Source organism: Carcharhinus amblyrhynchos, chromosome 23, assembly GCF_965287045.1.
Source record: "Carcharhinus amblyrhynchos chromosome 23, sCarAmb.v2.hapA, whole genome shotgun sequence".
In the NCBI taxonomy this organism is placed as follows: Eukaryota; Metazoa; Chordata; class Chondrichthyes; order Carcharhiniformes; family Carcharhinidae; genus Carcharhinus; species Carcharhinus amblyrhynchos.
In genome coordinates, this window is record NC_137346.1 from 8,794,582 (window position 1) to 8,808,255 (window position 13,674).

The 13,674-nt window shown below is 41.7% G+C and overlaps 1 protein-coding gene across 2 annotated transcripts in view; it reads left to right on the plus strand.

Moving 5' to 3' along the window:
• ulk2 (unc-51 like autophagy activating kinase 2) overlaps positions 1-11,232 on the plus strand; it is a 120,778-nt gene extending 109,546 nt beyond the window's left edge. For both annotated transcript variants that reach the window (XM_080210723.1, XM_080210724.1), the window contains 3 exons: positions 4,526-4,683; positions 6,694-6,829; positions 8,236-11,232. In XM_080210723.1, coding sequence (XP_080066849.1) covers positions 4,526-4,683; positions 6,694-6,829; positions 8,236-8,303 — 362 coding nt within the window. In that variant the 3' untranslated portion in view covers positions 8,304-11,232. The remainder of the gene's footprint in view (positions 1-4,525; positions 4,684-6,693; positions 6,830-8,235) is intronic.
• The last annotated feature ends 2,442 nt before the right edge of the window (positions 11,233-13,674 follow it).

Sequence of the window (13,674 nt, forward strand, 5' to 3'; positions counted from 1 at the left end):
CAAAACACATTGCCGTTTTTACACGAGGCCAATTCTCACGTGCATGATTAACTGAAACCTTATAGCTCAGTGAATCGTCACTTTCAAACGTTGCAGCTTTTCATATATGCTAATTCCGTCAGCCTCAAATGTCATTAAATTGCGGAAATGTCTTTGGCTACAATTAATAACCATCAACAAGGCACAAGTCAGGTGTCTGATGGAATACTCTCCACTTGCCTGGGTGAGTACAGTTTCAGTAAAATACAAGAAACGTGGCACCATCCAAGACAAAGAAGCCCACTCATCTGGCACTCCATCCACTGTTTTAAACGTTCTGTCTCTCAACTGGCAGCAGTGTATGCCACCCACAGGACGCACTACAGAAACTTAGTAAGCCTCCTTAGCAGCACCTGCCGAGCCTGCGACCTAAACAAAATTGTCTGTGTCTCTGATACGATTTCTGGTCTCTCACGTGGCAGGCTTGTGGTTTCTTGGATGGTTTTGATGCTTTTAAGTTGAAGCGAGGCTCACGTAAAGCAAACCAGTCTCATCAAGTTGTGATGTTCCTTGTAGTCAATTCTATTGAGATTTGCTGTCAGGTGAGCTGTAAACTGGGGGTTGTGGCGGTATGTACTTCTGCTTGATGTCTCGCAGCTTAGTTTGAGCCTGGTACACAACTGGCTGAAACCGGTGCTTCTGATGTCTTTTTGCTAGAACTGCCTGTAAAGAATCGTAGAATCCTACAGTGCAGAAGGAGGCCCTTGGCCCGTCGAGTCTGCACTGACCACAATCCCACCCAGGCCCTATCGCCACACCCCCGTGCATTTATCCTAGCCAGTCCCCTGACGTAAAGGGAAAATTTAGCATGGCCAATCCACCTAGCCCGCACATCTTTGGACTGTGAGAGGAAACTGGAGTCACCGGAGGAGACCCACACAGACACGGGGAGAGCTTGCAGACTCCATACAGACAGTGACCCAAGCCAGGAATCGAACCCGGGTCCCTGGCGCTGAGAGACAGCATTGCTAACCACTGTGCCGCTCCATTAAAAGCTTTTGAGTTTTAAAAGCAGATTTTAAAAAAAAAGACTGCGTCCTATCATGTGACCTTTCACAAGTTCAAAGCCTTTTTTGAATAACAAAGTGGTGTTAATGTTGATTATAATGTTGTGTTAGTACCTCTGCAGTTTAAGTTGGTGTCATGTTTAAAAACTTAGTGGTTTTTTTTTCCATTTTTGCAAATAACGCAATGTACCCTCAAAATTGGGTACAGCATGATAAAGATGTGCAGGTTAGGTGCATTGGTCATGCTAACGTGACCCTGGTGTCAGGGGGATTAGCAGGCTAAATGTGTGGGTTTACAGGCATTGGGCCTGGGTGGGATCATGGTCAGTACAAACTCGATGGACTAAATGGCCACCTTCTGTACTGTAGGGATTCTATGATCATTTCTCCATCTAAGAATACAGAAAAATCCAGGAGGACATCAACATGGTTGATTCACCTTGTACGTTATACCCTGTGCTTCCATTTATGCAAAAAAAGTTGAAAGGACAAATGTGAGGAAAGGAAACATAGGAAAATGATGCACACCCTCTCATGTAGCATGTTAAAAGCAGTGTTACATAGCTTATGGAAAAGTTTGTAGAAGCAAGTCAGATGTTATGGAACCCATTGGGGCCCCATCCTTTTTGGAATGCATCCGATTTGCATTGGAGTATACAGGTTAGGAATTCCATTGGGATGCGTTCCATGATATGTCAGTTCTGAACCGAAGGAGATTTATTGCTAATCCAGGATCAGTATGTGTGTGTATATCCTTGTCTTTGTATCTGGGGGCCCCAGAAGTAAAAACAAAGTATCAATTCTAAGGTCGTGTCAAATATCTTCTCAAGCTCTTTAAGTATGCCAGACCAGTAGGATTTAATTTTGACATGGGACAAAATGCAACTTGTGTATTTGCCCCTAACAACTTTGCACTTTTGGCACAGTGAGGATGTGGTAGGGTCAACCATGTGTCATAAGCTAGGTGTAATATTTTAAGGTGAGCTGCCTTCCTTCTGAGATTCAGTTGGGGTTTTCCCATATATTGCCCAAGTCTCCTTATCAATATTCACTAGCGGTCCTTTTCCCTCAGGACCATTGAGTCTCTGGTATATTCACACAGGATCTGGAGCACAAAGTGTCATAAAATATGCTGATTAAATTGCTTGAGTTCTGTTGATATCGGGATTTTTCCCACCAAATGGATATTGGTATCAAGATGCAAGGATGCCTTATTAAGGATACAGTCTGAGTTGTAGATTCCTGAAAAAGGAGTATTTTGTGTTATGGTTCAGGTCAGAAACTCCAAAGTGTTTTACAAAGCCTACCTGAGTCATAAGTTTTGCATTTTAAATTTGGCTAGGATAAACATGAGATGTTTCACTTTGAGTGTGGTTCGAGTGACCCACTAGGGAGTTTTTATTTCAAAGTTTATTTAAGAATATAGTCAACATGTTTAAGAAAATTAGCAAGAATTTTTATCAATTACAAACAAGAAGCAAAACCGCTGATGTATAACCCTTTTAAAAAAAAGTATGTATATAATATTATATCAGATGTTCCTAAACAGATTTATCACAGCACAGGCTAAAGCTCACATAATCCCAGAATCCAGTTCCCTGGGTTGAATGCTGATTTCAAATAATCTTGAAACCTAGAGCAGCTTAAAGTTATTAGCAACCCAAAAGGCCAAATATTACATACTCTTTCTATCAGCTAATTGGTAAAATTTTCAAAGCAAAACAGAGAGAGACTTCTTTTCCCACTTGCTTCTAAGGCTGCCTCTAACACTGCAGCTAAAACAAAAATAAAAATGACTTTTGTCACCTGACTAGCGCACAGTTTGTTTTCCTCCTTCCAGCAATGACATCATCCAAGGCTGAGAACATGATTTTTTTAAAAAAAAAACTTTCTTAAAGGGACGCTAACAATATGCAATTAAAGGAACACTAACCATAAGCAATAGGACACTTACAATATCAAATTGTTGTCATAGTTGCTCAAAAGATAACAGTGAACCACACTTGTCATCCAAATGAGTTTCCTGCAGTAAAGCTGTCAACTTAAAAAAAAAGTTTAATGTCAGTGTAAATATACTGTCAGTATAAATATACTGACATTAATACCTCGTTGAATATGTTTAAGTCACGGGTAGATAGATTTCTGATCAATAAGGGAATTAAGGGTTATGGGGAGCAGGTGGGTAAGTGGAACAGATCCACTTCAGATCAGCCATGATCTTACTGAATGGCGGAGCATGCTCGAAGGGCTAGATGGCCTACTCCTCCTATTTCTTATGTTCTTAAAGCATAAAGTCCAAAATTCACAGTGAACTCCAGATTGTTGCCTTCCATGGAGTTCACAAAGGCCATGGCTTTAGGTGGATTGTCGACCATCTTTATAGAATTGTTGAACGTCATCCTTAGTGCAGCAGGATATGGTAGGGTTTATTGCATTCCGATAGCCTTTAGCTGTTCTGTAACTTCATCAAAGCTGTTGCACATCTGATGTATCGCCATCGAGAAGTCTTGGGAGAAAGAGACCCACGCTCCATGATTGAGCAAGACCCCATCACGTTGAGTTGCCTCCAACACTCTGGTGATCTCTGAAGTTATGAAAACACACAATTGTGGGCCAGGGTCGCTAATTGTTCCGAGGCTTCAGAGATAGGATACAGTGTGCCCCCTCTAATTTAATATGAAGAATATGTGCTAATTGTCAAGGAATTTAACTGGGGAACTTATTCTCAGGTCCTTCTGGTAAACCAACAATGCAGACAGCTTCCCTCTGGCCTCTGTTCTCCAGATCGTCCAGGAATTCTGTTATACCATGGAACTATTTTTCCAAGGATTGTAAGCAGCGGGCCTCAATCGAGGAAGCTTCATTTTCAACATTTAAGGAGTTTCTCTTCCACTTCATCAAGCTTTTACCAATATTGAACAGTTCTGTGGCATGAGCATTGATATCCTGTGTAAATAAGTTTCTCATCAGCTGAAATGTCCTTGACAGTGCTCGATTGAGTTCCTGTTCGTACCCTAAGTTGAGGAACCGACTCCACCTCAGTTACTTCTGACTGCTCTCTCTTATCGATGGTTTTCTTAATATTTCTCGTCACCAATGTTTAACCAGAAATCTTCCAGGGACGTAATATGGAGTTCTCACTACCAGATTAAGTAAGTATGGGCTCTGTGAACCCTATAAGTGAAAGGATTAGAGGATGGATAGCGGCAGAGCTGACAGAAACATAGTTATTTGTGTGCCATATCACGTGACCTGTCTTGGACCCATTCAATCTGATGAAACTCTTTTGATCGGTTTCCGAGAAGGGCTTTACATTTTGTTCCTGTTGAAATAGGAGGAATGATTCCAATCCACAAAAGAAATCAGTTGACCCTCAGCAGCCATCCTTCCCATTTTAAAATGTAAAATTAATCTGAAGTTCAAAATAAGACACGCGGGTACTAGGAATGGCCCAATAATCCTCCCTCCTTTTTTTACAGTTGTTAAAAACTTGAACGATCGCTACAAGTGTTGCATCTCCTTCTGCAAGAAACTTACTGAGAAACTGAACCGCTTCTTCTCCGATAAGCAGAGATTTGTGGATGAAATCAACAGTGTTACTGCAGAAAAGCTGATTTATAGCTATGCTGTGGAAATGGTAACTACTATTACATGTTTCTAGGTTTCTGAGGGGTATTTTGATGGAAGGAAAGTCTAATTTGATTTTTGTGAAGTATTAGTGGTGTGGTAAGGGTGAGTAGCTGAGGATAGCAAGATCAGTTTATTTTAATGACCACCTGATGTCTCTTTGATTTATTATTGTCACATGTATTTGTATACAGTGAAAAGTATTGTTTTTTGTGTGCTATACAGACAAAGCATACTGTTCATAGAGGAGGAAAGGAGCGAGCGCAGAATTAATGTTACAGTTGTAGCTAGGATATAGAGAGAGATCAATTTAATGTGAGGTAGGTCAAAGTCTGATGGCGGCAGGGAAGAAGCTGTTCTTGAATTGGTTGGTACGTGTCCTCAGACTTTTGTATCTTTTTCTGGATGGAAGAAGGTGGAAGAGAGAGTGTCCCAGTGGGGTGGGGTTCTTAATTATACGGGCTGCTTTACCGAGGCAGTGGCAAGTGTAGATGGTGTCAGTGGGTTGGAGGCTGATTTGAGTGATGGATGGCTTCGTTCATGACCCTTTGTACTTTCTTGCAGTCTTGGGCAGAGCAGTAGCCATACCAAGCTGTGATACAACCAGAAAGAATACTTTCTAAGGTGCATCTGTAAACGTTGGTGAGAGTTGTAGCAGACATGCCAAATTTACTTCGTCCCCTGAGAAAGTACAGGCATTGGTGGGCTTTCTTAACTATAGTGTCGGCATGCGGGACCAGGACGGGTTGTTGGTGATCTGGACACTATAAAAACTTGAAGCTCGCGACCATTTCTTCTTTGTCCCCATTGATGTAGACAGGAGCATGTCCTCCACTATGCTTGTTGCAGTCCATGACTATCTCCTTCGTTTTGTTTATCTTGCCCAATGAGGCAAGATCAAATGTAATCTTCAAGTGAAGCAGGGTTGAAGGCAGGGAGATCAGGCTCAATTTTTAATTGTGCATCTGTCTTTATTTTTGTTTTTTTTTTGAAACTAAATGAAACTAACCTAAATAAGAGAATCTGATCGTACAGCAGTTTGGGAAGTATAAGAGGAAAGCGTAAGAGCTGTTTTCTGGTGCTGGGGGAGGCCAATCTAAAGGGTGCATTTAATTACACCATAGTCTGTTTACATAAATAGTTTGCATCATGAATGTTGTAATTGAATTTAGTATGGGAGAAGTTGACAACAGGAAATGCAAGCATAACATTTTCAATATAGATTTTCCATCATTGGACAAGTTTCATGGTGGTAATTATCCAGTGAGGTATACTTTGTATTTAGTTGTCTTAGATATAATGGCTATTGTTGCACAGTCTATATATAATCCGTCCATTCCTCCAGTGGAGGTAAAAAGAAAATATTAAAAGGACAACTTTAAGTTTCAATCCTTCACTGAAATCAGTTTTAGTTGCTTGAAAATTAGAGGATTTTCTTGGTTTGGGATGGGGGGAGATGGTGATCAGCCAAACATTCACATTGCTGTCTTTATTGGTACCGACTTTCATCGGACAGTGCATTGGTTAGCATGTAGTTATATATTGCGATGCTAGATGAATAATTGTTCCCGAACAAATTGCTCTCCGTGACTACGGAGAGGCCTGGTGGTATGGACCATCCTGAACCAGAAGCTTGCAATGTTGCTAACGATCATGGACTGTACTGGAAGAAGGGCAAGACTGGAGGTAGTGCTTCTGTCAAGTGAGCTAGGAATTAGGAAAGTGGTGAACTGCTTTTCATGTCTGTGGTGCATTTCTAGAGGTCTGAGAATAAACTCTGTGCACCATCTTGGACTGGTTCAATTTGATATAAAAGGTGGGTAAATCATTTTTTCAGATCAGCAGTTAAATATGTTTGATTACTTACTGGGTACTTAGCAGTTTCACATATAATATTTCATGTAAAGTTAGCAGTAATAAGTAATTCAATTAAGGAAAGTGAATTTCTAGATGTAGCCCCCTGCATGTTGAAAATTTGAGTTGCCAGTTGTTGGTGCTAATGCCGTTGTTGTATCTGTAGGTACAGTCAGCTGCACTTGATGAAATGTTCCAGCAAACAGAAGACATCACATACCGGTACCACAAAGCAGCATTGTTGCTGGAAGGCTTGACGAAGACCCTGCAAGATCCTGCTGATATTGACAACATCCACAAATGTAAGGATAAAAAGAACACCTTTCAAAGCACTTTCAGTACCTATATTTTCGAGCACTTTTTATCATCTCCCTGGGAGGTTTTACAGGGGAAAAATGGAAGCAAACTGAAAAGTTTGGCAAGTTCACTTTCCTAAGTAGCACAGAGACAATTATAATGTTTAATGAAGTTTAGTTGGGATGTAAGCAGTTGCGTTGTTGTTAAAGAATAGTGGATTAATTGGACGTGGAATATTTAAATTTCCATAATTTAATGACATACTGTAAATCTACTTTTAGTCCAGTTTAATTTGAGTTCCATTTGGTTAAGTGGTTTGATTTGTTGAGCATTGAGGCCAACAAAGTAATGGAGGGAGTATTTTTCTTCAGAGGACCCCTACATCAGTTGGTGAGTAAAATTACATATTTAAATGTGTTGAAATATTTTGAAGAAAAAGGTTGAACTTTTGAACTCGCTGGCATTTGATGCCTTCTCCTACTCCTCACTGGCGTGCCAAGGAATATTGAAGGGAAGGAACTGCCTGATTTTTATCTTGGGTTGCTGCAGTATGCTATATGACAGCTGTTGGGGAACCATCCAAGCCCAGGAGAAAATGGGCAGCACCGTGGTTTGCACTGCTGCCTCACAGCTCCAGGGACCAGGGTTCAATTCTAGCCTTGAGTCACTGTCTATGTGAAGCTTGCACGTTTTCCCTATGTCTGCATGGGTTTCTTTCCACAGTCCAAAGATGTGCAGATTAGGTTTCTTAGCCATGTTAACTTTACCCTTAGTGTCTGGGGTGAGCAGGATAAATAGGTGGGGTTTATGGGGATAGGGCCTGGGTGGGATTAACATAAGAACATAAGAACATAAGAAATAGGAGCAGGAGTAGGCCATCTAGCCCTTCGAGCCTGCCCCGCCATTCAATAAGATCATGGCTGATCTGTCGCTGCTCAGTTCCACTTTCCCACCCTCTCCCCATAACCCTTAATCCCCTCTCTTATCAAGAACCCATCAACCCGCTTCTTAAAAATATTTAGCGAGGCAGCCTCCACCACTTCAACGGGCAGAGAATTCCAGAGATTCACCACCCTTTGAGTGAAGAAGTTCCTCCTCAACTCTGTTCTAAACCGCCCCCCCCCCCCCCCCCTTTATCTTGAGGCTGTGCCCTCTAGTCCTACTAGGGAGAGAGGGAGGGGAGAGGGGCGGAGAGAGGGATTGTGGTCAGTGAAGACTCAATGGGCCAGGTGGCCGCCTCCTGTACTGAAGGGATTCTATAATAAACATTACACTAACAAGGGGCGAGTGCAGATGATGAGTGAACAGTGCCACTGATGGTGTTGTGAAAAATGAAGGTGGATTGTGCATGTTTTGGGATTCTTTGGGGTCCAGCTGACAAAGTGAACACGTGCTTTTACTTGTTTTGCAGATAAGACCAGCATTGAACGCAGACTCTCTGCACTGTGCCATGGCACTGTAGCTCTGTATGAAAACTAGCCTTCTGAAATGGACCACTAGCAGCAGAGCAGGGACCACCACCCTTCCTGGATCAAGTCCTAGAGTCTTGGAGTTGCCTTTTTCCTTTTTTTTTCCTTCCCCTCTTGATTTTCAGAAAACTGTTCATACTGGAGTTATTTTTGTGTTCACCACACAGGTCAGCCCACAAAGTGAGGAACGTTTGTTTTTTTTGAAGAGTTACCAAAGAGGAGTTCTTGTTTCAAAAGAAAGGACATTTATGTATAAATACAGATTATATTTCTGGAAAATCCTCTCAACGATGTAGCATTATCTTTCATTTCAATTTACCTCAAAGAGGTAAAGTTGTGGGGCAGATTCACTACATTTGGCTTCCAAAGCCGCTTTATCACTGGAGTGTGTTAACACAAGCACGAGAGTAAAACTGAAGCCTGTCCTCTATTTTTGTCACAGAACTCACTGGGTACTTAAGAACCTACATTCAAACAAAAGTGGGTTACAAAGGAGCTCCAAGATCTGATGACCTTGTGTATATACAGTACAGTGCTTTGGCAATTTGACAAGTTGTCTTTCTCCAAGTCAAGCTGTTAAGTTTTTATTTTAAAGACATTAATAGTGTGATGAATGAGTCACAGTTACTCGCGGCAGTTTTGAGTTTTACCAGGACTTTCGTACAGCCAGTCCAAGGCATGCATAGTCTTGTATCATCGACTGCATCACATACATATCAAACCACAGATCATCATGGAGGAGTTAAGCACTTTATGTGGATGGGAAGTTCACGACGAGACAAGAGGGGATGTCTACAGCCCAGCTCAATGACCTTGTCAACCAGAAAGGAATCCGGGCATCACTTTGGATGGGGATGGAGAGAGGGGATTTTGTCATTTTTTTGTTTTTTTTAATTTAGATGCTCCTCACACGGGAGTCGCAGAAACCACAAAGACTTTGCTCCAACAGACAACCACTTCTGATTGCACTATTACAATTCTTTGAACAGCTTTGATAACAGTAATGTTACGCAGAACTCCTTGTAAAACAGCACAGCTTAAAAGCTGTATTGAAGAAATAGGAAAAGGAAAACTCTCAAAGTAGGTTAAGCTCCAATGCATTCAACAAAAGACATTTAAAGTGTGCTTTTGGAGCAAGAAGCACAGAGTGCTTGACACTTTAACTAAAAAGACTGCAAAAAAAGCCTGTATTAATTACAAGCCTTTCCATTTTTTTTACTTATTAAATACTTGAGTAGTTCGTATAGAGCAACTGTCTGTATATAAATGAAACTAGTATTTTTTTCTCTCTTTGCCAGTGATTGCTGACTTTTAAACAATATTTTTGGGCTGGCTTTATGTTGTGCATGTGATAAGTGTGACTGTGCCACTGGCCTGATAATATTGCTAACGATGCTGTTTGTTCGGACAGTATTATGGAAATAAAGCATCTTTCCTGTAGATTGAGAACCTGTTGTGCAGACTAATGTAACATTTAGTATTTTCAGGGGTGGAAAGAAACCAATTATCAGGACTCTGGGAACTAGACAACAGGAAAAAAAAAGTGGTTCAGACTGTCTTGAAGCCCCAGTTATGCTTCTGAAGGGCATTTTTGTCACTGGCATATAAGCTAAAGAGTCTTGAGATTCATTTCCAGTCCTGTATGTGTATTATATACACATATTGGGGTAGCACGGTGGCACAGTGGTTAGCACTGCTGCCTCACAGCGCCAGGGACCCAGGTTCAATTCCGGCCTCAGGCCACTGCGCCTGTGTGGATTTTGCACGTTCTCCCCATGTCTATGTGGGTTTCCTCGAGTACTCCACTTTCCTCCCACAAACAAAGATGTGCGGGTTAGGATGATTGGCCATGCTAAATTGACCCAAATGTCTGGGGGGAGGGGGTGACTATTAGCAGGGTTAATACGTGGGTTATGGGGATAGGGCCTGGGTGGGATTATGGTCAATGCAGACTTGATGGGCTGAATGGCCGCCTCCTGCACTGTGGGGATTCTATGATGTTACGCATCTATGTAAATCAGTGTATACCTAGTGGAGAAGCACAATGATCCATTTTTATATTGTGTGTGATCAGATTGAGTGGTTTGGTCCTCCCACTGGCTGGTGGAGGGTTGCAACCAACAATGGCATTTGTGAGCTTGAAAGAGTATTCAACCGGAAATCTTATTTTTGTAATTTTAAAATTGAATGACAATTGCGGGCAGTAATTTGGAGTGAAGTATGCATTTAATGGAAGCCGATATTTCCGTTGGTACACATGGGTTAAGAATCAGCAGTCATGTTCTTTTCTTCTTCATGCCCCCCCAATCCCTGGTCAGTCCTTGTACCTTTTTTATTAACCCAAAAAAGAAATTGCCCGCCCAGTCTGTGCAATTAAGTTAGATGCCCAGCAGAACAGATTTTGCCGTTGGCATTTACGACCAGGTTTGTCCCCATACCCTGGATTCTCTGGACAGCTTCTTTCTGGAGTTGGTAAATACTTTTTTTCCACCCTTGAGCATTTATTTTTATTTTTTACCTTGTTTTGTTACTCAGCTGCTTGAATACTTGAATATTGAACTAAATTCTTCATAACAATCATGTTTAATGTCCCAGAGACAGTGTATTTGCAATATTCCCACCTAGCGATGAATTTGACTTGTTCATGAAAACCGTTCTATTCCCCCCAACCCCTCACAACGCTTTATTTTATGAGAAGATCTAATGTGTACTTTTATTTATCTGTAAGCGATTCCATTAATTCCGAAGACTGTTTTTATTTATAAAATATTTGTACTATTAGGTCTTTAATACAGTGTTTCTACCTCTCATTTGTGTATAATGGCATGCATACTCAACAAAATCAGGTTGCAGACACATTCACTTGTAGCAGCCTTTTTAATATGGCCTATAAAAATGTACATTAAGAAGCCAGAAATAAAATTGTCCTGGAATATTAATGGATTGATGATTCTGATTTACTGTCTACAATGTGTGATGTCCTTTAACATGACAATTTTCTGACTTTTCCTGTGCTGTTCGTGTTTAATTTTAGTGAGTCCGAGTTGTATGAAATTTGAACAGATGGGTGGAAACAATGGTGGCGCAGTGGTTAGCACTGCTGCCTCACAGCACCCTGGGACTTGGGTTCAATTCTGGCCTCGGGTGACTGTCGGTGTGGAATTTGCGCATTCTCCCTGTGTCTGCATGGGTTTCCCCGGATGCTCCAGTTTTCTCCTACAGTCCAAAGATGTGTGGGTTAGGTTGATTGACCATGCTAAATTTCCCTTTAGCGTTAGGCAGGTTGGCAGAGTAAATGCACAGTGTTATAGGGATAGGGATGAGATTGTTTGTGCAGGCTTGATGGCCTCCTTCTGCACTGTATTAATTACACAAGATTGTTTTCCAGTGACCTTTGTAAGCAAAGCTTGGGCTTGGCTTTGGTGGAAGATCAGATCGTTTTGCATTCCAACCCTACTTGTAGACCTTAGCACTTCAGTGCAGTAAATAGCCAGGGAGTTCTACAGTATCAGAAGTGCCATTTTTCATGTTTAAATATTAAACTGAGGGAGCGCAATGATGCTATTTGAAAAGGAGCTGGGAATTGTCCTGGCCAACATTCTCTCTCGCAACCTAAACATCAAAGGCACATGGTATCATTCATTCACTTACAATTGTTGAAACGTTGCGATCTCATTTGCAGCAATAATTCCTTCAAAAGTAACGTGTTGGTTGTAAAATGCTTTAGTAGGTGAAAAATGCCACACAACTTGAATTTTGCTTTGGGGAAGCAAGTTGGTGATAGGATTGGGTTTAGTTGCAAAGGTCCCATTTTCTTTTACTCTCTCAGACCTACATATATTGGAAATTTGAAATCAAAACAGAAAATGCTGGGGAACTGAAGATCAGGCAGCAGCAGCAGAGAGGGCAGTAGGTTCAAATCGACCTTCCATCCAGGTTTTGCCTGACTTGATTATTTTCCACATGTTCTCAATGGGAATCCCTCCCCCTTTCAATATTACTTATGGTTTTAACAACCTTGGGATTGCAGTAGTGTTGAGGAAAAGGATTCAAGGTATTTGTTGCACAATGGGCAGAGTACATTCTGGAAAATTCTATCACTCAAAGTCTCTCAAATGGTCTGGCAAGTTCAGAGTCCCAGGCACACGTTCTTTTCCCTTGGGAAATAATGTGTTAATACAAGGGCCCAAAGGAGGGAAGGATTTTGGAAACGGTTAATGAATGAATTTTGTCTGCACTTATCTTCATTTCAGGGTGGCACATTGGTTAGCGCTGCTGCCTCTCAGTCCCAGGGAACCCGGGTTTGATTCCTGGCTTGGATCTCTGTCTTTGTGGAGTTTGCACGTTCTCACTGTATCTGCATGGGTTTCCTCCAGGTGCTCTGGTTTTCTCCCACAGTCCAAAGATGTGCGGATTAGGTGCATTGGCTATGCTAAATTGCCCCTAGGATGCGTAGGTTAGAGGGATTAGTGGGGTAAATATCTGGGGTTACGGAGATATGGCTGAGGTCAGATTGTTGTTGGTGCGGACTCGATGGGGCCTAGTGGCCTCCTGCATGGTAGGGATTCTGCAAAGTTTTGGTCTTGATCCTTTGATGGTGCTGTGTTAGATGGTTTCAGTCAATGTAGCTTTAATTGGGTAGGCAAGATTTCTGCAAATACTTCTATTTATAGACACCTTATCATGACTGTTCGTGATTTACACCCAGTAAAATGTAGCCAACTGTTGTGGGAAATATGGCAGCCAATTAACACACAGCAAGCTTCTACAAGTGAAGTGATGATGACCAGAAAATCTGTTTGTTATGGAGTTGACCAGGGAACACTCCTGCTCTTTGAATATGCCATGGATCTTTTATGTGTCCCTCTACACACTAGGGTGACCCTGTGTGGAGTTTGTACGTTCTCCCCTTGTCTGCATGCAGTCCAACGGTGTGGGGTTATGGGGATAGGAGAGGGGAGAGCTTGGGTGGGATGCTGTGTTGGAGAGTCAGTGCAGACTTGATGGGCCAAATCACCTTTTACACTGTAGGGATTCTATGAATAATCAATGCAGGAGCCAGTGATTCCTGAAAAATGTGTAGATTAAATAAGGAGAGTTAACTGTGAGGTACAGGTATGGTGGCTGGGTCAATGGGTGAAGTGGAGTTGATGGTGAAGTACTGGACGATGACGAGATGCACAAGTGCATCTGTGGCTTTAGGCGAGAACATTAAAACAGGATAAAAAGTAAAGAGGAATAGACCATCGCTTAGGGGGGAATGTTAGAAATCTGATTGGAAGGTGGGATTGATGGCTATCATCCAGGTGAGAATCATAGAACCCTACAGTGCAGGAGGAGACCATTTGACCCATCAAGTCTGTACTGACCATAATCTCACC